Consider the following 26,222-nt stretch of genomic DNA (forward strand, 5'->3'; position numbering starts at 1 on the left):
TGTATGCACAATTTGTTCTCTCGGTCTGTTTTCCTCAAATAATGTGAGCAGGTTCTCCACAGGGCCCTGGATAGCTCAGGCCTGTCCTCCCTACCCCAAACAGACATCCCTCAGCCTTTAATTGGAGAGGAGTAGCAACCTAGCTAGCACAGCACTGGGACCCAAGCTGTGGCCACTGAGAATGCATTAGCATTAGCATTACAGCGGACCGACCTGTACATAATGATAACCTCAAGCTCTGGCCATTGGGAGCAGCCCCTGTTCAGACACAGACACACACACAAATACACGCTGGTACAAACTCCCTGCTCCCGTCTCCCCACGTACACACAGTCACGTAAACAAGCAAGTGTAATGCAGCCCCAGCGGTGGGCTGCTTGACGATCAGGGGAGGAGAGGGGGAAAAAAAATCAGTTGCCGTCATTCGGCTGAAAAGTGTGTGTAATGAACTTCAGTTCCATTGATCGGGATTGAGAGTACAGGACCGGGGGCTGTTTGTCCCAGATGGGCTGCCGTACCGCTGCTCAGTAGCCCCTCATAAATGTTTGAGAAGCCTGAGCTGCTCTAGATCCACGCTACCTGGGTTATAACACACACACACACATCCAGGTTGATGCTGATGATGGATGGATGGCTGGTCGTTGGTGGTGGTTGAAGGGGTCGATCGTATTTTAGCTTGATGACATTTAGGCTGTGTACTGTATGTGTATTTCTGTGGCTGCGGCTGTCGACGGCGCTGTTCAAAGAGATTCAAGAAAAGTGCAGATGTTCGGCACTATGTGTACATGGAAAAACCTCTAGAGAGAGACGACGTTAGATAAAAACCTGCCTGTCTGTTTTACATTTGCACTTTCAAGTCTCTGTCCAGCCGCAGAGATTGATATTCACAAGCATATGCTAAATTCTTTGGCGAGTTGTGCCTTCCTATGCGGTACCGCTAAGCCCGTAGGCCCTCAACTGGCCCCCAAAAGCCCCTACAAGGTGTACACTTGATTAATATTACCACAGGTATCACTTAGAAAACACCTGACTTGCAGAGTGGACCATAGGTGCCTCCTTTTGACTGCTAAGTACCAGCTTACGGGAGGTCCTCTGCGTTATGCAGTTGGTAATAAAAGTTGAACATTGATTTTCTGTAGCAGCTTGTAACTGTTAATGTTGAGACATCAATAGCCAAAGCAAAGCGCTGGTGCCTTAATAAGAGACCGAGTATGTGGAGGGCACGAGCAGAGGCTGACTCTAAATCACAGAATCTATCCCTGCCGATCGATAGGACAGTAACTGCAAGTGTCCCTCTGCTTTCCTAATGTTTTATAATAAACTGACAGCCTGTAATAAGGCCAAAGGAGAGAGAGAATGAGAGGGAGGGAGGAGAGAGATGGAGGTTTCTCCATAGCTTGCTCGTCTTAAATCACCCCATATGGGAGTGTTAGAGAGGAGCAGAGGAGGAGGTAGAAGGGAGGAAAAGGTTTTTCGTGGGTAAAAAAAAAAAAAAAAAAAAAACTTTTACAGGAGCATTTGTCTGGTTGCACTCACTGCCACGGTAGTTAGAGAGTGTATTGATGGAGGGGAGCAGAAGTTTAGGGGATATGTCCTGTACTGCTTTGGCAGGGCAGTGAGTTAAAGTGCGTATTAAATCCTCCTGCCCCTGCACGGATGTCACCATATTCAGGGCTGGGCTGCACGTGTTTTGACTATTACTGGGTGTGGATAATGTTGAAATTCAGAAACAGATTACTACTCTTATAGTGCTGTTGGTAAAAGGTGAGACTGCATCACCACTCCGTTGGCCCACGATATTGTGGGAGAGACTCACTAGTGGGCTACACTCTCTATCTACAAAATTCTATTCAATTTATTTATTTTGCACGTCACATTTAATACACAGATGACCTCAATGTGATTTACAGCAATACATAAAAAGCACCAAACAAATGAGATAGAAAATGCATACAAATACTCCACAGTAACTTGTCATTTTTTGTCTTATCACTTTATTATCATAGCGTTTGATGCTGGGGTCTATCAACTTACAAATCCCTATATAAACAACCAAGGTGCCTCAGTCTCTGATAAATGGACTTGTTTGGAACCAGATAAAGAACAGTGTCAATACAATTACAATAGAAACCCTTGTAAGAATGTGATAAGACCTAGAAAAAACAAGAGAAGAAAAGAGGGCAAGCCTGAGCAGTAAATTAAGTGATTCTTTGGAGATAATCTGAGAAATGTCGAAATCCATCAGGAAACTGTAACATATCTCTGGTGAGATATAAGGCTGAGGCTAAAGGGGGTCAGGTCAAGGGTGAGAGGGAACGATCCTCAGTGTCCCTGCCAACACCACTACAACTCACTGCAACTGCTGCTTAATGACAATAGCCTGCAGTATTGCCAGGTAATAGTGGCAGGCTGGAGACCTGGAGCTTTTATTGCTTGATAAAGTCTGAAAGCCTTTTAGACAGCCTCATTACACGGAATTCCCTACAAAGTGGCGGCCGGCGTCAGGAGGCGGCTGCACGCCATGTTAGATTTCTTAGGCTAAAATTGACAGAAACTAGGCAGAAGTATTAGGTTCATTGCTTTTGGTCCCACTCCCACATACTCCTGATAAGATGAAAGAAAAAAAAAATTCGAGACACTCAAACATGATTAGCTGGGTTTGTCGGGGACAAAGTTTGAGTGAATTTGTTTGTTTGTTTCCTGGGTCATGATGATGCCTGGCGAAAGCTGATGGGGGTAAAAAGATTTGTTTGAAAGATGAGAGTCCAATAATTTTCAATCAGCACGTATGTGCCGAGCACTTCGCCAAGTTTCCAAACAGAGTGATGAAAAAGCACTAGATGCAGTCGCTCCGTGCGTGGATTGCACTTTACGAACCTTACACATACATTTATTGTCTTAGCCTCACTGCAGTTACCACTGTTGTATTTTTCATTACTGCTATCATCACACCCAGTCTGTAATTTTTAGGACACACAAAGGTTAGTCAAGCATAGGGGTACGTACACACACACACACACACACACATACAGATGAATCATGCATCAGGTCACCTTTTCCATCAGCCTTTTCTCATGAACTTGTAATGTGACAAAAATTACATTCAATTGTGATTGTGAAAACTACAGGAACTACATGATATGAAAACTACACATGAGTACTGTAGGTCTGTCTACCCAAGTGATTTACACTCAGAGTTTTTTTATTTTAGACTGTATTTGTCAAAATATATCCACAATGATTATTGAGCAGGAAAAGTCACAGTCACATTTCATGTTGAGTCAGAGCTTCTAGTGGACCTGAGTGTAACAACTTGCACACATTAACCGTAATTTTATACATGTATTGATCAGGCCAAAGGTACAGGTGATTACTCCATTCTGTTGACTTACAGACCAGCAAAAAGCTTTGGTCCCACACAACAAACAGCACCAGAAAGTCCCCATTATGTTGCTTTTAATTAAGTTGTAAACTGTCGTTCTGGTTATATGCTCCATTATTCGGCCCCTGAATCTGTCTCAATGGGTATAAATATTGAACCGTCGCTGCCTCTTGATGTTAATCAATCCCTGAACGAATTCTAAATGATTCGGTTCATTTCAGGAAATGAATATTTGCCAGGCTTTATGGGGGGAGAGGGTGGGCGGTGTGCATGAATTAGCCAGTTCCCTGGCTTGCTGGCCAGGGATCAGGGCATTGATTCTGAGCAGCGTCGGCTGTTGCTTAATTAGGACGTACCTGTCTGGGAATTAGAGTTGGGTTTTTTTTGCATTTATTTTCTTTCATTGTGTGGTGAGACAAATATTATAGAGATTTAGACACACAGAGAGTGAATACTTGTCTTTTTTCGTCAAGGTTAATCACGTTTGCTGTGCTTGTGTTGTTGTCAGCAGATTGTTGTTTGACCTCGTGGGGCACAAAACAGAAAAAGTCTGCCTTCAGAGTGTGTCGTGTTAAACATGCTAATAAGAGACAGCCCAGCATTGTCTGGGTGTCTGCATGTTGTGTGGGTGGATGAAGTGCAGGAAGAATAAGGTAAATGGAGAGGTGGGTAAAAGCAATGCAGTAAGAAAGATGGGAAATGTTTTTGTGACATAGTTTCACTTGTTTTAAATAACCTTATTTGAATATTTTTGCAGAATTGCTGTATAGAAGATTATATGAACACCTCAATAATACATCATTCCAAAGTCATGAAACCTACAATCTTGAAACTTGGAAAAGTCAATTATTTATAGACTGAACATAAGGCAACATAATAAGAGAGTTTTATAGAGACTCAGCATAAGTTTAAATGACTGTAGTTAAGACATTTTAAGGAACAAAAGGGGTGGAGGAAAAGTGGTGGGTGGGGTGGAGAAGAGATAAATGGAGCTTCAAATGTGAGTGAAGATAAATGAGGACCAATGGAGGCAGATGTGAGGATGGAGATGTGATAGATTGAGGCATACAAAGATGGATGTGAAAAAAAAAGAGAGGCCAGAGGAACGAGAGGAGAGACAATGCAGAGGGGCTGGATGGATGGTGAGGGATGGAGGGCGGTCGGGATGGATAGGTGGGTGTCTGTAAACTCCAACCCCAGAACCTGACTAATCACTGGACGACAGCTAATGTGTTGCTGAGGCAGCTCTTGAATCACTGGCTGTCTTGGTTTCTCATGAACGGACAGCACTACTGATTTCTGATCACTGGCCTGGAATGTAGAACGACCAACATTTCACATCACAACAGCATTTAAACTGAACCTAGCCAATAATTTGCAGGCACCAACAACGCACCGTAGGCTGAAACATCTTAAATATCTCTGGGTTTTGGGAATTGTCAAGCTCATTACTTTTCATTTACTTTTCAAACATGTTTTGGACCAAATGTTAAATTCATCATTTGAGAAAATAATTAGCAGATGAATTGTCAGTATGAGATGATATAGTTCCAATAAACTGCTGACATTAAGTATGTTCCATTCTTCTATTTAAAGCATCATAAGGGCAAACAGAACTTGAAAATTAAGTTTACATAGTTGACATAACTATCAATGTGACTTCTTTAAATAAAACTTCTCTACAGGATTCGACACATTTTATCAGTTTTTCCACTGGCTTTGTTCCTTCTAAAGGCTTCAGTATGGGAGTATTATTTAGGGCTGTGTCCACAAATCTGTCCTGTCCGCTGGGAGCATTTACCACCCCGTGCTGGTGTGGCAGCACCTCTGGTTCTTCTCTCAGCTCACAAGAACTGGCAGCATCTGTCTCATGCAATTACACCCGATGGGTTCTGACCTGGAGTGCTGGGTTAACTGGTTGCTGGCTGAACACTCTCTGACCTCTGTCACTGGTTTGCCAATATGGAAACTATCTGTGTGGGGGAAGCCTCAAGTATACTCACTGCAACTTGTGACCCCTTTCTCACCTCTGGGCTTCTGTGTCACCTGGTCATATATAAAACAACCTGTCGGTCTTTCTATTAGGCCTTTTAAAGGAAATCAAAGGTCCATTAACAGTGATCTGATACCATACAACAAGTAGTAGTAATCCTTTACTGAACTCTGACCCAAGCAGCACTCACTCTCTCCCTGCCGATTTGTGTGTCTCGTGCTCAGCGCCCAGCAAGCCCAATCACTGCTTGAAGTCTTATAAACACTTAAGAGATCAATGCTCTTTGAGTGATAATCTCCTCCTTGATAGAGGGCGAAAACCTTTACTTAAAGACAAGAAAAGAGTGACAAGGGATGGAGAGAGAGAGAGAGAGAGGCAGAGACACAAATCCAATAAAGAAAGTGAAAAGAAGAAAAAAAAAGAAGAACGGCTGTCTAAACCTGAGAACAAACATACAAACAGATCAGGACAAGTGTCTCCTCTTAGCTGGAGTGACTTCTATATCCCTGTCTTTATCGACAACTGGCTTAACTAAGAGCTCTTCAGGCAGGGAGGAGGTGACTGATTATCCATTCACAGAAAGAGAGCCAGAGAGAGAGAGAGAGGGAGGGTTGTAGATTGAGGGAGGAAAATCAAGACAATAATAGAATGATAGAGACAGAAAAAGAGGGGGAAAGAAGATAAAGACTGCACCACCACCTCCAGTGCTCACATGGGGGAGCAGCTGTACGAGTGGTAGCAGCTGAGATGGGGACTCAAGTTTGCAACATGGATTTGAATCGTACTCACCGTGACTTGAGACTTTACTTGAGACTCACAATAAAGGATGTCGGTTCAAACTATCACCTCTGACACCTCAAAACACACCGGATTGGCGACTTCTCTAATGTGTAATGTCATTTTAGAGCTTATGGACAGTTGGCAAACTTGTTTAGAACAGCATCTAATGTTGGCTTGTCACCAGCTTTGTAGCTAAGTAGATAATTAGATTAGATTGGCTCTTGCTTAATATTTCAAAAAAAAGATGTGTGTTAATTAAATGTTGCTTGGTTGTGTGCTCTTCCTCTTGCCTGCTGGCGGATGGAGAGCTGCCTTTTTCCCTGCTCTGCTCCTTGCTGGACTGTTAGAGTCTGCTTGCTCACAGCAGTTGGCTTTGCTTATTCTCACTTCCCAACCAGCCTTCATATCTTCATCAAAAATACTAATCATATGTTAGCATAATTTTATACTAACATAAAAAACAATGCTCAATTCCTCTTCATTACCACAGCAAAAAGAAATTAATGTCAGAGGCACACAAAGTATGATTTTACCAACCTGCTCACAGTGCTATCACTGTACCTTGAGCCTTAATGCTAACACATCAATGACTGCATTGTTTGAATTCTTTAGAAATAGCACTGCATTGTTCTGAACAGACCAGATGGGATGCAGCAGATTACAGAACTCTCATTACAACCTTAAGAGACTTGAGACTTGACTTGGACTTGCAAAAAAAAACTTACTTGTGAGCATCTCTGGGTAGCAGTAATGCTATTAGCTCAGTCATAGTTTAGGCAACACAACCGTGTTGCCAGACAGCATTGAGCATTGAAATTGGTTTGATTCAGTGAAACCATTCAATGAAATTCTGCACATAGCAAAGATGGTACAGTTAGGATTAGGGTAATCCTTATGCCAAATAAGAGAGGGAAAGATGATGCTTACAGGTAATTACTGTAGAGGAAAATGTTTCAGGGTGGGAGAATCTTTTAGTTGAGCCGTCAGAGCAAAGCTACTTTCATGCATCATTTCACTGCAGTCCTTATTAATTGCCTCTGCTTGCAGTTCAAAAGCAGCTGTGTACACACCTGCTCTGTCTCACTGACACACACATTATGCACTTTCCTTCAGGTAAATGTATGTATCTAACAGCCAATACACACATGCACATTTCTGTTCAGCTGTGCGTGATATTAATCAGATCAATTGTAAATCTCACGGCTTTGCGTTACTCAAGCCCCTCCCCACCCCTCATCCTCATCCCTGCCCCCGCCCTATCCCCTCTTCCAATACTGATCCCCTCAGCCAGCTCTACGGCATCTGTGTCGGGCTTCTTTTGCGAGAGGCCCGGGCACGCCGGAGAACAGGCACTGCCGGGGGCGATACACATCCCTCAGGTGAGCCTTTCATTATAGATGATGTTTCTGCCAAATTATTTAGACCCTGAGCCCCAGCATCAACCCCGCCACACACATGCACTGTACACACTCCAATGCCCCGCTGCAATCCCCCCCAATTCTCCCACTTTTTTTCTTTTGCTGTACCACAAACACAAACATTAATCCTACCTGATCACCTCAGTGAGTGTGTGTATATGTGTGTGTGCTTTTGCCTGCCTGTTCATTATTCCCTCTTCCTTTGTTTAGAGGAGGTGAACAAGTGAAAGTGTGATCCTTGTGGACTACGGACAGATGGAGGGAGGGGTAACTAAGGATGAGAGAAATATTCATTACATGTATGCCACTGTAGCTCACAGTGCCACGGAGGGGCCAGGCTGAGCAAAGTTACCTTAACATCTTTGGCTTCAGGAGTGTAGGATGTTAAAGCAGATTTGGTTGAGTGTGTGTGTGTGTGTGTGTGCGTGCGTGAATGTGTGCATGTGTGTATGTGTGTGTGTGTATTCCTCAGAGGCCATTTGATGCAGACTTGTTAGGAAAGAGATAGAGATGACAGTCTCCTGGCTATGTCTGACCTCGGCTAAGAGAGCGGGGAGCAGCTTTGGGATCTGAACACACACACACACACACACACACACATCAGCGTACCCCCTTCTCTTTCTCCCTTAACTCATTTGGCTACTTATCCCTCCATTTTCCTGCCTTCCCAAATCACATGCTCCCTCTGTCCTGTCCATCCCAAACACTTCATGGTACCTGCCTACTCTCTCCTACTTGATCATCCTCCTATTCCCCCATCTTCCTCTTTCTCCGTCTCTTCTTCCCTCTTCAGCTGATCTTGAGCCCCTTAACTCCCTCCTTTCCTTTCCCATCCTCTAAAGCTCAATCGGAGGGGAGGAAAAAAAACTAAACATCCTTTTGAATCCATAAAAAATTCAGTCCCATTCCCTTCCAATTCCCCATCTAATTCACTTACTTTCACTCAAATCATCACTTGGTTTGTTTCCATGTCTCAAAGCTGAAAAAAATACCTTTATTCTTTCTGTTTAAAATTTTGCATATCTTAATCACACATCTTTTAGCTTCCAATACTGTTGATCCAGGAAACTGTGCTTATTCTACTGCTACCTCACCCACTGTACACCACTGGAGAGCAACAGCAAAATTCCAAAAACGTTCAATATAATTTTACATTCCCATGTCATATTGATGGAAAGTTGCATAGCTGTATGTAAAAGCTTGGGAGAGGACCAAACCTCCACTCTTTCCTTCCTCTCTCACTTTCTCTTTTGTCCCTTCCAGGCCCCTGGTCTCTTCCTTCCTCCCCTCCCTCTTCCTCTCCTCTTCCCCTATAGATCTTTTACCAGTACCAGGGACCTCTTTTGCCCCTCCTATCTGCTTCCTTTCACTGCCTTCCTCTCCCATGCTTCCTGCTTCTCTCTATCAGATTGCATCACCTCATCTTGTACTCCTGCAATGGAAGCAGTGATTTGGGAATGACTTGACTTCCTCAAAAGGCTGGTAAAATTCCTCAATTTTATAAATTCGTCCCTTAGTTCCTTGAAAAGTTCCTGTCCACTTCAGTGTATCTCTCCCCCCCCCCACCCACCATAATCTTCCAGCTTCAAAGGGCTTTCAGAGACTCACCCAGGCTGAATAGGACCAGGAACTTAAGGCAGACAAACTCCCGTTGATCCAGCTGCAGGGAGCGGAGCTTGGCCACCAGTTCTTGGGCGTGGCTCAGTAAGTTGTTGAGGGTGGCTCCCGCCTGTGATGCAATCACTGCGTAGTCCACCTGGAATAAAAAGGGAAAGAGAGATGTGAGGAGAAGTTTGACTAAAGTAATCAAAATGGAGTTTAAACACAAAAGCAGAAATTATCTGAAGGCAGAATAATGGATTAAAGTATTCTGTGCAGCTTTTACTACACTCTACATATAGAATAAAATGCCAAAGACTTTTTCATTGATTTGTGGATGCTGTATTTAATGTCCAGATATGGCTTGTTAGCAGCTTACAAGGTTGCAAGCCTTGACAGCTAAATAGATAACTTAGTATGTTTAAAGGCAGCAGATTTGATATATATTACCTTTCCCTTCTTCTCCCTTTTTCACCGGTTTGTCTGACTATGGATATTTGCTATTTTTGGGTAGTTTATGTCTGCCCATTTAAAGCTTATTTTCACCAATGAAAAAATAAAATGGAAACTATATAAAATCCCAAAATACAAAAATGATTGACAGCCATACAACGCACGACTGTACCCTGAACACACCACCACCATGAGCTTTATGTAATGATTTTTTTATTCCTTTACCTGCTCTTATGCACTCTCAACACAAAGGCAAATGCTTTGGTCTGTCTATCAGACTGTGAAACTCTAGTGGATGTGTAAAAACTAAATAAATAAAAAGAAAGCTGCAGGCAGTAAGTTTTTGCAGTTTAACAGATTTTTGTGACGACATGCTGTGGGCATATGGAGAGAGCATAGGAGTTCACCTCCAAGTAGACCTGCCAGATTTCTCCTCTCACTCTGTTCTGTTATAGAGCAAAACAAAAATGTGCATGCTGAAACACGAGAAAAGCAAATAGATAGATAGATAGATAGATAGATAGATAGATAGATAGCACTCCTTTTTCAGGTGCACTTTATATCTGCAGCTGCAGCACATTTGTCTGGGAGGCAAGTCCTTAGCTGCCACTCAAAGTAAGCAGGACCATATTAAATTTTTATATTTATTGACAATTCATTACCATAATTGACTGTGCTAGGGTTTCCAGGGGAAGGTAGATGTTGGCGTGCGCAGCTCCTAAAGCTCAGGGAGGAAGAGGGTCCCTGTGAGCCCCCATTTGCAATTATAAACACCCCTGGATTTGGAATTTATTTATCGTGTAAATAGTATGATTGGAGCCGGTTTTTCATCTGTCTGAAGAAGGGAAGGGTCAAAGTAGAGTAAACAATATGCTGTGTTTTTCCACTCTTCTCCTGTCTTCCACCCTGCCTTCTTTTCTCTTTCACTACACTACCTCTCTCCCAGTTAATCCTTAACTCCTTTGTCCCTCTCTTTCTTCTTACCACCTTCGAGACGGTAAGAGTTATGACTCGTTGAAAAGCAGACACTGCCCCCCCCCAAGGTGTCAATCAATTTACATAAAATCAACTGTGCATGAAATAACTTCATTGAAGGATTGGACTGTTGATGGCGATGCCTTGGGTTATTGCCTTCTAGCCTTAAGTAAAAAGAGAGAAGAAAAAACCCTATAATGTCACTATAGCAGACTTAGCACTAACCCTGGTGACCTGCGAATCAGTCAATCAATCAATACTACTTTATTATCCCTCCTGGAGAGACATATAGAGTAAATATATGAATAAACCTTCAAATCTTAACCCATCATGAATACGATTAACAATCTTAGCAGAACATTAAAGATGAATACTGGGGGTAAGACTGGCTCTGATGTGTGTGCAAGATCGGGACGGAAAATGTACCTTGTTTGAAAGCATAGAAATCTCTGACTGACCGTCTGTTTTTGCATTTCTTCGTCATTTGAATTTCATGTACACCGGGAGCGCCGCGCTATCAAAATATCAGGATTTTCATACCGAAAACTGGCTGCCAAGCTGCAAGGCCTTGCTTAATCATTCAACAGTTCAGTGCAATCTTTGTCATTTCATGTTTGCAAGCATTTGAACAAGCTACACTGTGCATTTCATCCTGTGACAGGATAAAGAAAAAGGCTGCTTTCTTCCAGCACAAACTAAAAAAAAAAATATAAAAAGCAAAAAAAAAACTCATGGCCATTTCTTTGTGCTGTTGGTGACACGATGACAAGCAGCAGTTCCGAAAAAGACAGAAAATAATAAAATGGCTGAAATTATCACGCAAGGAAGGTGAGGACATGAGAAAGACGCAGGCAGAAAATATTTGACAGGCTAGAAGAGTAAATCTGATGGGGCTATGGATTTCTTTTCAAAGGTCAGTATGAGTGCAGTGTGTGACGGACGAGAGCAAAGGAACAGCTTGATTCAAAGGAAAGGGGAGAAACATCTGTCCAAATTTTCATTTGAACAAATCTTCTAAAAAGAACTTTGAATATCTGCCAGCACAAGGACCTTTAAGTTGTTCCCCCACATAAACTTTACCAACTTAAATTTCTTTTATGATGTGAGTGGCTTTTTTTTCGAATTTATCAAGAAAACTGTTAACGTGCTGAGTCATTTCTACTGGTACTGGGCCCATAAGTTAATGTCAATGTGGTATAAGCACAATGTCTGAGATTTTCTAACAGATTGAATTATAAGGACGCCAGCTTTCATATGCAGAAAATAAACCAGGATGCAATACAGTGAGTGCATTTCTTAAGTTGCAAAAACTGATCTGAAAGGATTGTAGAGAAAGAGGTCTGTAAGTAATGTGGAAAATCATAAATGTAGCTGTAACTACACAGGAAAACCAACAAAAAATCACAAATAACTTCCTCAGTGGATTTAAGAGAGTGGCAGTTACAGCCTCAGATGGTCCAAGTTTTGACTTTCATGCTACTGCGGATTTATGAGGGTGAAAATCAAACGTCTGATGTTTCAGATGCGTAACGTTCTCTCTTCTCTCCTCAATCAAAAACCTTCAGTTGTCTTCACACTCATCAAGTTCTTATATCATCCTATCGCACTGAAAAGATTCCGTTGTTAGCACATTACAAATGTGGCCAATGCACAGCCCATACAGTCATTATGTGATTTCTGTGTGTGTGTTTGTGTGTGTGTGGTGTGTATCGTGCAGCATTTGCTTAAGGTGATGCTGCTGCTGTGTTCTAAATATCCCTGGTGTTATCGCTGTGCTGTCACCCCTGGCCAGGCAGAGAATAATAGGGAATAATGAACTGTTTCAGACGCACACACACGCACACACACGCACACACACACACACCACCCCCAACACCAGCTGTTCATTAACCAAAGTATGCAAACGAAACTGCCATCCTGTGCCTCCCCTGATTATCAGCTCCTCCTCCTCCTCACTACTCTGTTCTATTCCAACTGCCTCTTCATCTCCTTCTTTCTCCCTTCTTGTCCCCTACCACCTTGTTTCTCCTGTCCTTACTTATGTCCTGTCTTTTCTCACGTTGTCTTAATTCTCCTTCATTCATGCCAGCACCTCCTTACCTTCTTCTTACCACTTTGCTTTTCTCATCTTATCTTCTTTTACCTCTTACTCCTTTTTTCTTTCCTCTCTTCCATGTTGTCCCGTTCCCCTCTTCACTCCCCATTCGTTCTTCTCCTTTGCCCCCTGCTTTCATCGATTGCTACCACTCCTCCTTTCCTTCCTCCCCACACTGTTCCTTCGCCACTTGTTATCCCATTACGTCTTCTCTTTGGCTCTTTCTCCCTCATTCTCTTTCTGTCTTCCCCTGCACACTTAATCATCACCTCCCTTCTTCATGAAATGAATCTAGATTGAATCTGTGATACTAACAGACTGTATCCACTAGCCAAAAGTCTAAACTGGTATGATGTATTTGTTTCAGCCAAGCAGACATCTCTCCTTATAATTTCACTGATAGTACCATTTACCATGAATTGTACTGCCCTCCATTATAATTGCTACTGCTTGTGTACAAAATTACCTCTTCACCTGCTCTGAAAATCTAACACTGACCTTGTCTTCATTCAAAATCACAGAATTAAAGCTGGACTTGCACTTGCCTTACTTCAATATTTATACCAGCATCTATTGTTGTAAAACATTTTGTTGAAGAGCAATGTTCTGGTGAGCCAGCTGATCAATAATTTATGACTTCTCATCTCACTGACAGCCATGCCACTGGTCAGAGGCATTTTCATGATGAGCAGTTTCATGTATTTATGTGTATATGAGATTATGAGAATCGCTGAATGCTGAAGAGGCCTTCACTGCGTGCTCTCGGTTTGTTCTGCGAGTGTGTGTGTGTGTGTGTGAAGCAGAAACAGAAAACAGAATCACAGTATCCTGATGTGTTGAGAAGCTGCATTTTGAGCCTCAGGCATCAGCTCCCACCAACTTCGTCAAAGACTCCAGTAAAACAAAATAACACACTTAGCAACATTCTTCATCTGTCCACCCACTCACTGTGCTGCAGCATGCGAGTGCTTCACGTATTCACAGGTGGAGGAAAAAAAAAACCAAAACTGATTATTTTAGTGACATTAGTATTTATCTTTAAGCGTACTATATTTTTAACTCCAGTGACTCCTGTGTGGCAAAGTCATCAATAACAATTTAAGCTAAGTGTTGAGGAGTTTTTGCAGAGTCCCTTGAGGGACGAGGAGAAGAAACTAGAGGGTGAAAGTAGCTCTAACCAGGTGTTTAACCTGCTTACCTGCTGGCCAGTGACCAATAGGATGGAGCCCTCCTTAGCATGCACCACCTGCCGGAAGACATGATCGAGGATGAGGAGTTCACTCCAACAGTTCTGCAGCAGCTTCATCTGGTCATCCACCTGGTCAGAAATAAACACATCAGATCAAATACTTGACAAAAGTGTAACAACAGTTGAATGTCTAATCTGTGGTTCAATGTGCTGTAATCACTGAGGATTAAATTTCTGTCACTGTCTCCTTTTCTTCTGTGTTGGGGCCTGAAAAAAAATAAAAAATTCCTCGGTATTCCAAGAATGAAACATCCATGTTAGCTCACGGTGTCTAAATGGCCAAGTTCCTGATGAGTAACCTATGTGAAGGTCTGTTTTAAAGTAAAATAAGTCACACATGTTTATTAGGTTGTATGATCATTGCTGTAGTGACCGGTTTGAGGTGAGCGTTCCATGTGGCATCTCGACATTGTGGAGTCAACAGAGTCTCTAACTGTCCTTGGATTGGCTGTATACAGGAAGCTCACAAGTCATGCAGCTAAGAACCACAGACAGTGTTTTTACAACCTTACACAAAGCCCAAAAGTCCCCTGTACACACACTAAAGCTTTCTCATGTGAACCTTTCAACACTGGGATAAGCGCTTAGCTACGCGCCTGATTTAACAATGTTGCCGGGTTTATCTGTTTGCACATTGCCAGCAGTTTCTGAGTGATTCCCCAGATGATAATGATTAAGTAGCCACTTTTTTTCCCCTTCCTGAATGCCAGCCTCTGGCTCCCAGGGACCTGCCAGGTGAGCTTGGGAAGATGAAGCAGGTCAACCGGTGGTTCTCTACAACAAAACAACCCCCTCCATTGTAACTATTAGTCTCTTCCCATGCCTGGCTGTGTTAATCATTACTCTACATAGCCAGACTCAGACAAAAAAAATAGTTACACTGAGAAGGAAGGAATGAGGAAAATGTATGAGAGATCCTTTCTTTCTCCTCCCCTGTCCCGCTCATTTCCTATCAACAAACGTTGTCCTCTCTGTGGTATCACTGGGAATAATGTGTCTTTCTGACCACACTGTTGTGATGTGAATTACTCTGTTGCTTTGAGCCTGTGAGAACTGTCCGTGATGTTCATCACCAGCGTCACTTGCAGGGTGAAGAATGTGGATCGATGTTAAAACGTTGTGATACAAGCAGGTGCAGCATGAACGCCGCTGAAAGGAATTTCTGTTTGTGCTGTTTGGAAATTGTACAGGGATCCATTTGTTCAAATGAACATTGACCTTAGGTACTAATTTCATCTCTACAGCTGTAACTCTGCCGACAAACACCAAGCACTTCATGACTTCGTATGACATGGTAGTGGCTGTGGCCGAGTGTGAAGACTATTGCTTGTTGATTAGATTGTTATGACTGGTGGTTCAGAGCTGGTGTCAAACAGTGTCTGTTTACCTTGAAGAGAGACATAACATTAGATAGGCTGTAAAATTGACGTAGCAAAGCCAAGTCACGCACACTGCCGGAGGATATGAACACTTGGACTGCACGACTGTGGTTGTCTATGGCCAAAGCTGTCATGCGGTAGCTGTACTGGCTCTGATTTATATATCTCTTTAGTTTGATATGATATGAGCACAGATAGTACTACAGTCTGCTAAGACTAGCTCTATTTCCTCATTTTTGTATGTGTAAAAAAAGTGTTCAGGAAAGTGGTAACTTTCAGGATTGGGGTGACAGATGACGCTAACAAAATATGAGCATAAAACCCCATCATTACTTCAAGTTAGGAAGTTTTAGGGGTTTTCTGGTCATTCAGTGACAAAGAAGAAGAGGTGATAAAACAGCATTAAGTGGGTTTTTGGGCTGTTAAAGAGGGCCTGTGGTCTTTAGGCTCCATGACCATCATGGCCTTGTTGCGCTCACACTGAAATGTTAACTATATATAATAGAAAACAGTATGATGATATTATGCAACAACAAAAAATTCCAGTATCGAATCAAACCTAGTGTTGCCTCAAGTCTCCCGTGTCTCTTTGATCAGTGAAGGAAAAATGACAAAACACAACAAAGCTTCTGCGACCTCTTCTGACATTTTTGACAGCATCATGGACCCTTTTTGTCCCCCTCCTCCTCCTTTCCCATGCATCTCATTTTATTTTTTGTGGTCCCACACTGAAGGCGTCTCAAGCACAGGATGAAAAAATTCAAATGCCTTCATTAAAACCATCAGACAGCGAGAACTGCAGTCAAAGGCGGGAGTTATCTATACTGTGCCCCAGTCCTTTTCTGGTCGCTTCTCCATCTACCCTGCAGCACGTGTAAGTGTGTTTGTGTGTCTGTGTGTGTGTGTGTGAATGGATGAGTAGATGTAAGGCCGAGGTTCTTCAAAGGAACCCCCCTCCCCGCATGTCAGCAGTGCTGGCAAGTGTCGGGGTCCTCATCAAAGGGCTGTCCTCACTCTGCCTGCCTAGAAGCTCTTCTCTGACAAGGGGCCAGGGTCATCAAAGGGGTCAGCTCAGAGGGGATGACGGCGGGTGATAGCTGCCTAGACGAGGGCTGGGGACACCCGCCTGCAAGAGGGGGACTGGTGACAGACAGACAGGCGTGAGGGCGGGCCAGGGGTTGGGGTTCAGTTCGCTGACCTTTTAAGTGCCAGCGACACGAGCTGTTTCCCTGACAAGCTCTTCCTTTGCTCTGTCAAATGAGCAACGCTCATGGCGTCTGATCTTACAAGATCTGTTGCCTGTTCTTTCAGATAATATGAACTTTATGACATGCGGTTGACGACGGTTTCGTCTCGTGTTTTCACGCAAGCAAGTGCAAACACTACAGTCAGTAAAGTACGGGCTGATCGCCAGTGGCTGATTATAACCTTTCTCAGTTTGATTTATTCAAAATATGACACTTCAAAGTTCAAATGTTGCTTTCACTCAGAGCAATAAAAACAGGTGATCTATTTAATCGATCAATTCTTATCTCGATTCTTATCTCATGGAAAATTTAGACAGCACTGCCAGTTGCTAATTTACTGTTTCCAACAGTGTCCTCACAGCAGGAAACACGGTTGCTATGTTTTTCCTTTAGTGTTTCACTTCCCTATTTTGGTAAGCTTGTCATGACTGCTATCACTGCTGCTTCATTACTGGAATAATGAACACACTTATATAAGATCACTCAGTGCTGTATATTTGCAGGGATGTCTAGGTGAAGCAGTTTGGGCTCTCAAAGCGTGCTGACTTTGTGGAGATAAAACAGCAAAATGGAAAGTCAAGATGTGTGGAAAAGTCTTTTCAAGGCTCGTCTTAGTTGTACACCAAAGAATATATTTCGAATATTGGCCAAAGTGAGTAACTGGGAAATGTCATGACTTACTTATTTCAAAAATATGTGACTCTTTTATCAGGCAACATGACTTAAAATACATTTGTGACCTTACATTGCACACACGGACCACACTGTGTCTGCAACTTATTATAAAACAGGAATGTTCTACATGATTCAGTTAATTTTCTTATTTTATTTTAACAACACTGATTAGTAACAGTGTTTCTGCCTAGCTCAGACGACTCAGTCTCAGTCTATTCAAGTGCAGCCTATTTATTATAAACCTATTGTTTTGTTGAATAAATGAACATCTCTTTAAAAAGCTTCTGTAAAGATTTACTATGTTCACGATAAGCAACCAACATTACAAGTTGTATGCCGGTCTGATGTATTATAGCAAATGTACTGCCTTGAAATCTCTGACAAAGTTCAAACTTCTCTTTTCTCCAGTTTTTGTTTGTTTTGCAGTAGGAAATTAAGTTTGATAAGTGGAAAACTTTGGAAATATAATTCTGTAAATGAGTCACTTTGAAGGTGAAGGAGAGACATTTCCTTATTGTTCAGAAAACATTAAAGTTTCGCTCTGATTTTAATTTCCAGGAACCGCGCGCTCAAGGCTATGAAATCCGTAGGTTTTTCTAGCTGGGACGGTGCACAGACAAAAGGACCATTGCAGCTGAATACTTTTCATAGCCTCGTATTGTTAGTATTTGTATGCTCACTCTAAACTTGCAAACCTACCAAATGTGCTGCATGAGCATTAATTTGTCTCTCTCAACCTAAAGGCCTTGGTGATGTTCTTAAAATATCTGACCTATGACAAAATCTCACTCTAAAACAGTTAATTTTGAAAAGTTTAGTTGGCCATAACCTAACGTGAAGACGATAAACACGGTCGTTCTGTGATCACAAATGTAATTTTTGCATTTGGGGTTCAAGTATACCAATTTAATTGCACAGTTTAAAAAAAAAACATTACAACAAAATTTAAACAAAAGTGAAGGAGTTTTCTATTTTTGCTTACACTTAGCACATTTAGACAATCCCAAGTCTTTACCTGTCCTTGGTTGGAGCAAAACTCGTAATAAGGATTTAGCTTCTAAAGGTTTACGCTGATGCAGAAAACACTCTCCCCAGAAATTGCTTCAAACTGGCCTCAAAATCCACATTTAAGGCTACTTTTCAAGGTGTGATCTATTTAATATTTTAATATCATCACCAGTGTTTGGTTAAAAAAAATGAGAGAAATTCCAAGCAGGAACTTCTACTTGCAGCAGCCAGCAATAAAAAATACATATCCTCCAAGAAACCAATTTAACACCTTTATGATCGTTCAGGCGAGTGGGATCAATGCCAGGATCAATCGCTTAGCCCATAGCTTTTGTTCAAAACCACTGCCTAAGATTAATGGGATTTTCCAGAGAGAGAGGTAGAAAAAGAAAGACAGCGTGGGTGAGAGACGGAATGAAAGTGCCAAACAGGGAACGAGAGAATGAGAAAAGACTTGGGGGAAATTGAGAAAATAAAACACAGTGATTAAGAGCAGATATTCCCTCCATTTCTTGGCAAATGTAAATTAATTGGAAATGGAGCATTCAGAGGCTCGCTGACAAAAGTAATGTTTATTCATAGCCCCCTGCTAAGAGTGGAGCAATTATCATGGTGTGTTGAGTCAAAACAGGCCAATGCTGTCGAACCCCCCCCCCACCTTTCTTGTGGCCGGGTTTTGGTCTAGTGCCACGAGCATTGTTAAGCTTCGTACGGTACGGCGGGCTTTAACGAGAGTACACAGCTGGATCTGATTTTAATAAGTAGTTCCATTTTTGATGTGGCCTAATGAACAGATTAATGGAATCTCCTTCTGTGGACCCTTAATGAATGGAGAGAATCATGCTATTTTTTTAACACAGGGGGGAGAACCCACAGACAGACAGACCATGAGTTTGTTTGCCTCAAACGACTTCTACATAAACAATAGCGGGGCTTCTATCTTTCAGTCTCTCTATGCTGGACAAGAATCAATGCTGTCTCGAAGTACTACAGGTGAGGTTTGAAGCTGACATCAATGCTCGTGCATCTCTAGCAGCCGTCCTTTGGTGCAGTCCTGTTTTGGCATCTGTTCGCCTTGAGCCAAACAGGCCCTGTATTCACCTGGGAGCAGGCATTAATTCACCTAGAACAGCGCCTGTTGTTCTCAGAGCGTTGCAAACACTTAATTATGTCGCGCTCGAACGTACTGTAGCTCAGTCCCAGTTTAGTCTGGTAATTTAATTGAAAAGCGTCTCAGTGTGGGGTGCCGTTGCCAACAATGTGATTTCGTTCAACTAATTGGTCAATGTATTACAAATCATGGAGTGGTTGATATCTTTTCCTGTGGAGGCACACGTAACCCTGCTGACCTGAGATCAAATCTTACTATCAGTCTGTTTATTTCTTTATTGCCCTTCCTATTGTCTTAACAAATACCAAAGGGAGGGGGGAAAAAAAGATAAATAAACATGTCACCGTTGACTCAGTATCTTATTTGAAATGAAACAGCAAATGCCTCTTAAATCCCACTGCAAATCATTTTCGGCATCCATAAGTTTTAGACGCCACAAATAGAGACCTCCTCTTCCCCAAACTAGCCCTTGTTTATCACAGCCTACAATTCATGTGGGCCTCAACCCTATGGCTGGTGGGGTTGATAAGAATGCTGGGAAAATAAACAGGTGGCAGGTGGTGCTGCTGGTTGAGGGGAAGGGGGGGCCAACAGAGAGGAATGATAATACTACTGAGCAACTACCTTCAGCAAAACTGTGTTTTTCAGCTAGTAGACAAAGTTGAAGATTAAGACATTTTAAGACATTCATGCATCAGCTCAGTGATACTCACTGTGATTTTCCCTGCCACTGTATGCATAACCATCAACAGTTCATGTCACTGGCACCTGTTAGCTGGCTGCATGTATCTCTAATCCAACATATGAGGTAGAGAAGAATGCCTGTGGGTTTATGTCCGACTGAACACACATAAACTCTAGACTGCTATTATGTCCCCAAACAGCCACAGGGATGCCACACACCATCTGTGAGCTCAGAAAATATCACCATTGTCACAAACAAGGCCTTATGTCTGCAGAAAAGTCATTTTCCAACTTCAAGAAGATTCTTTTATGTGAAATAAAACCTATTTTGCTGTTTGGGGGAACGCTGTGTTGTGAAGACAAACAGGTGAAGGGTCTACTGGAGGTTCTGTGGGAACTCAACAGAAACAGTATAGAAATGACAAAGTGTGGATAAAGTGTGGATAAAGTGTGGATAAAGAGTCAAAGCAAGGACCTGGTATGTGATTTTTTTTTTTTTTTTTTAAGAACTGAAATCAAACTGACACCAGGTCACACGATGTCTGAAATTATTATTACAAAAAATGTATAAAGAAATAGCACCAGCTTTGATTTGTCAGGTTGGAGCCCATTCATTCAAAGATTCATTCATATTGTCCCCTGTGAGACATGTGGGAACTGATACTGATACTGTCCCCATACACAGATTTTGTCTTTCTGGCATTAGAAGATAATCAAATGTTGAATTCAAAACTCAACAGCAGAAATCCTCAGGGATTTTTTTTTAAATATGTGAGTTGAAAACCAGATAGTAGCTTATACTGAACTGCGGTGGCTGCATGTCCTTGAATAAACTACAATTTGTCTGCTGTTTCTATCTTTTTTGTTTGTTTGTATGTTTTTTTCAAAAGGAATTTGTATTTTCTGTGGCAGTAAAGGTAAAGTTGCTCCAGATTGTTAGCAGTGCCCTTGTAGTGTTTCATGCAGCAACAAATAATAACTCCATCCATTGCGTGTGTATACATACATACAGCCCTTGATACACATAGCATTGTGTGACAAAGTGTTCAGACTTAGAGATAAGACTGGTGTGTAGAAATGACTTTACGCACACGAAACTCGAATGTAGTCAGAGAAAGTCTGTTGTTGCTGCTGAAGTTTCAAGTTGTGAGCGAGTCTGTGTGCCAATCCATATGAACTCACTGTGAGTCTTAGAGCAGAAAGCACTTTGTAAAAGTGAATGAATGCTGTATTGTGTGTGTGTGTGTGTGTGGGAAAATGCTAGTGTGTGTCCACGTCTGATCGATATGGCCGCGGCACTGAGATTGATCGGTTCCCACGGTGGCTGCATTAACAGACTCTGGAGGCTGACCTTTGCCCCCGAGAACACTCTGCTTTCGATTGGCCGTGCTCTCTACCTCTCCCCATCTTCACATCTTCTCACCCTTCCGCATATCCTGACATTCTTCTTCTAGTCCGAGGCTTGTGGCAGAAAGGCAGAACAAAAAAACACAGCCACTGATTGGACATGCTCTCTTTCCTCTGTGTCCTCCCTATCCGTGCTTTCATCCTATACAACATCCTTTTGTCCTGAGCCTTGTTTGAGACAAGAGGAAACAACATGTGGACCTAATAAGGTCTTCCTGCTCTGCCTGGGCCTCATCTCAACACACCAGCGATATAAAACCACTGCAGATAAACAAAGTGCAGTAGATGTCTGTGGTTGCAAACCAGAAACCAGAAACTAGAAATGCGTTTGCTTAATAAATATGTAAATAGATAATGAATAAGTAACAACACATGAAGAAGAATTTTGGACAGATCACGGCACGTAAGGTTAAGTTGTTAGTTTAAGTTAACAAAGCACACACACACAAATGCACGCACACACACACACAAACATCTGTCAGAATCCACAAGAAGCAAAGCGCTACATTCACGAGGCAGGAAAAACAAAGTATCTCTGTGGGTCTGCGGATTGCAGCAGGAAGAATGTCTTGTTTCCTCAAGGTCGCTGACGATGGCAACAAACCCTCCTCTATGTCTGATATTAGTGCGGGGATTTGAGGACGAACCAAGCACGCCCCAAACTTTCCTATTCCGTTTCTACTTGATGTATAAGCATATGAAAGATAGAAAAATCAATAAGGCAAAACAACAGACCAGCGAGAGACCAGACATGAATATCAACTGATATTTTTTCATGTGCGCGATGTTTATTGTTGTCTGCTACGGCTGGTCTGTTTACTAGATATGCGCAAAGCCAGGTAACGTCTACCAGCTGTTTATTGTAATAATATGTGAAATGTCAGAGACAGTTCATCTCAAACATCCAGGTGATACAGTATGTACAGAAAGGTGAGTTGAGCTCAACTTTATTCAGAGATCACGTGTGAGGCGGTAAGAAAAATAAATAAATAAATAAAGAGAGAACTCTAGAAAAAACGAGGTTATGAGAAAGAAATGTATGTACTGTTGTCTAATTTCTGAGGAAAGTTAATCCATAAGTGCATGGCTTAGAGGTTTTTTTTCTTTTTGAGAGCTATTGTTTTCAGGCTACCTCAGAAGTGGACTGAGTTCCTCCCCACACACACACACGTACACACAACACACACTTACATGAAATCTCAGGGCTTAGAGCTAAGAAGCTATCAACTAATTATCAAAAACACAGAGAGGCCCTAATCAATTATTCACATGAACATTAGACTGCTAATACACATGCAGCCCAGGGAACAGCATCTCCCAAAAGTAACCCTTCCTCCTCCTCCTTCACTCCGGCACACACACAAACACACACATATATGCAATCATGTCAAGACTTGCATACTTACACAAAGACACACACATGCAAATGCTTGACAGTAATATCTATACCTGCATACTTACACACACACACGCACGCTCCTGCTCTCTTCCCGCCACTTCACTCTCTGCTTTTGCAGACAGAGAAAATGCATGGCATCCAAATGTAAAATGAGTTGTGCAAGTGGACTGTCTATAAGGTTCCTGGCTGGGAGGGACTGATCATAGAACTGTTATTGATCCATCAAGACCCCCCCCCAGCCCCCACACCGCCCTACAGACTCCCCACACACAAACACACAGCCAAAGCTTAATCTACCAGGCGATTCCTGGGCATTAAGGCGCAGTCATTGAATTTTCATGCCGTGCAATCATTATTTGAGTTAATGCTGCGATTTATGACTTGGTGTTTGTGTGCTGAAACGTAGGAGGAGGGGATGCAATATGAGGAGGTGAGGAGATCAGTGTGCATGTACAGAGATGTGGATACGTCTGTGGGTTGGTTAAAGGTGGGGTTTTTGCGTTCACGGTTATTATACAGTCAAGCCTAAGTCAGATGTGAATGACAAAGAGGATATTTGTGCACTCGTGCATGTACATGTGCGTATGTGTGTTTCTGTACAACTGTGTTTGTCTGTGTGGCTCTCACTGACAGGCAGCGGGAAATGACCCCTTAATCCTTGTCTGGCTGTCTGTATGTTAAGAGGAAGAGAAGACGAGAAAAAGAGGAGACAAAAGAGACAACAGGCTAAAGGCTTCCCCCTTTTGTATTATTCAGAACAGTAGAGACATTCCTCTCACACACACACACTTACACCCGCAGACATACACATATATGCAATATACTTTAAGGCATGCAGCTAAGACGACCAAAACTGTTTTAAAATGCAGAGACTGATGCAGTGATGCACTGTCTGAGAGGGTGGGAGACACAGATTCCCATTAGTTTTTCATGCGCCGGGATGGGCGTATTTTTTTTGGATGGCGGGTTCTGTGTTTTTCTGTGTGTGTGTGTGCGGGGGGCGGCGGGGGGGGGGGGGGGTTTAGCTCAGACAGCTGTGGATCTACATCCAAATGTGGCACAGCTCCAGAGATCACAGGGATCACAGCCCTTGATGCACAAATTAAATATCTGAATTAACTAATTGAGCATTTCCGGAGCTCCTGTGATATGTAAACAGTCGAAGTACAAGGAAGACTAGACATCAAAACCACAACACCGCAGAACAGATGGAGCTGCGCTTATCCCTGAAGTGCATCTCCAGGCCTCATCTGACAGAAACTGCCATGAATGTATCTGTATTAGGAGAAAGACATCTCTCTCTACAGCACTGCGGCAGCAGTATGAGGCCTAGTGGTGCTGCTGCTGATTGGAAGTGCAGTGCAACATGTGGCCTATAAAATATTGGCCTAAGGGAAGGTGAAACTGCGGCTTGCCACCTGAAAACCTTGTCCTTTTTTGGTTTTTGTTCAGCATCCCTGGTTCATTTCTAGAGGTTTAACAGTGTTGTCGACACCCTTCTCAGCAAGTCCCCCTTCAGCATATTTAGTTTATTGCTCGTCATTGTTTCAGCTTGCTTGAAAAGCCTCTTTTTATCCCCCTCTGAGAGGGCGCAATCCTTAAAGAACGCAGGACTGTAATGCCTATTGTTAGTGCCATGCCTTTATTTCACATGTGTGGAATCATTTATCCGTGGCTCGTGCCAGGTTTGCAGTTATGATGTTTCGAGGGAAATGGAGAAAGAGATTGACAGATTGAGTAGCGAGGAAGAGGGAATGATGTGAGAGCAATAAAAGGTCCCGTCGTAGTGTGAAAGAAATAAGGAGAGCAAGAGTAATATTAAAACCAGCAAAGAAAGCAACACTTAAAGTGGGGACGGGGAACAGGTGTCTTTGTCCTACTTTACCAATGGGGCCGAAGCCATTTTCTTTCTTGGCTGGATCGCTGACCGCCCCATTGAAATTTCTCGCTCGTCGTCACAACACAACCACAATGTCTAGTGTTACTCCTATGAAATGTATGCATCAGTCACCGCCGTGCAAATTCAATCACCCTCTTTCCCAGTTGAATATAAATACCCATGCACTCTTTAAGTGTAAAACTAGACGGCAAGCTGTCGACTGTGTCCCACTACTGTCTTATCTATTGTCTCCTGGATCCCCGACCCCCCATACTTCCCCACTCCCTGTCCAGAATAGGCAAGCCATAAATAAGCATCAAAAATAGACGTTGGGGGACAACTGTTGACAGCACAGTGACGAAAGCGGCACACACAGGCACAACCTCTAGGCAGCCTGGATTACATGCAGATAATTGAGGCCACGCAACATTGGAACATAAGAAGCTAGAGGCACTTTTCTTATAAAGCCATTTGAAGCGTTGTGTTACACAGTATTTGTTGTAATCGTAGGACATTTTACTCAAATCATTGTTAAAATGAAAAATGCATTTTCTTCCAGTAATGCTTCCTCACAAAACAACTCTAAACTCAACGTGTTTACCTAAGATGAATTAGAGAAGCTGGTGTTGCCAGCCAATTACTGTCTAGTGACATTTTTTCAGGCATATTATTTGGTTTTCAATTACATTATTCAAATTGAGTAAATGACTAATAAATGTACACTCTTCCAGGAAAAAAATCCCATTACGTGAATATATGAATGGACGTCACTGTCAATTATCACTATCAAATATGGCTTCTTTCAAATCAACTGTTGGTTTCTTATTTCAATTGAAAGCCCTTTTTTTGTGCCTTGATGCTTTCAAAACCTTGTCTTTTCCAAAGATGAATTACCGGCAAGTGTAAAAGAGGAAGATAAATTAGCTGACAGGTTTGCATAGTTTTGTCCGGTGAGTTTAGTTTAGGGGTTGAGGGTCGGAGTAAAGCTGCAGCAGCCACACCACGTCCCCTCTGACCTCCAGGAAACCCTATAGTCCAGAGCTATTTAGAAGCAAAGTGCCAGCACTTCTGTCTGTATATTTACCACTGGTCTGACAACATATTGCCACCCTCAATCACCAGCCGGCCTGCAGGTAACAGTACTTTTATAGGAGATCACTTCTAATTTGTCCTTTCATGTAGTAAACTGTGAACACCACATTTTTGCTTGCCGAGTGTCAGATGGGAGGCTCTCTTGGAAAGGATCTTGCATAAGCTGAAGATTTAACACAGCTCATAACTAAAAGCACAGCAGAGGGTAGAAGAGGGGTGAGGGAAAGTTGCTTTGTACTTTGGTGGAGTGTGCAAAGTGTTTGCACGCCGTTGAGTTGATTTGTTAGCAGCCCAGCCAACTAAATCAAGTCCCAATATCCACTTTGTTTTCTTTATTTTCTTTGTCTCTCATTCCCACTTTCTCACTGCTTTCAGTTGCTCTTTCTCCCTCTCCCTG

General features: G+C 42.4%; 1 protein-coding gene across 3 annotated transcripts in view; it reads right to left on the reverse strand.

The window, feature by feature from the left end:
- Nucleotides 1-26,222, reverse strand: part of nr5a2 (nuclear receptor subfamily 5, group A, member 2) — a 101,006-nt gene that overhangs the window by 13,865 nt on the left and 60,919 nt on the right. For all 3 annotated transcript variants that reach the window (XM_046392603.1, XM_046392602.1, XM_046392601.1), the window contains 2 exons: nt 13,894-14,013; nt 9,182-9,329 (listed from right to left, as the gene is read on the reverse strand). In XM_046392603.1, the coding sequence (XP_046248559.1) occupies nt 9,182-9,329; nt 13,894-14,013 (268 nt within the window). The remainder of the gene's footprint in view (nt 1-9,181; nt 9,330-13,893; nt 14,014-26,222) is intronic.

Source organism: Scatophagus argus, chromosome 6, assembly GCF_020382885.2.
Source record: "Scatophagus argus isolate fScaArg1 chromosome 6, fScaArg1.pri, whole genome shotgun sequence".
Classification (NCBI taxonomy): Eukaryota; Metazoa; Chordata; class Actinopteri; family Scatophagidae; genus Scatophagus; species Scatophagus argus.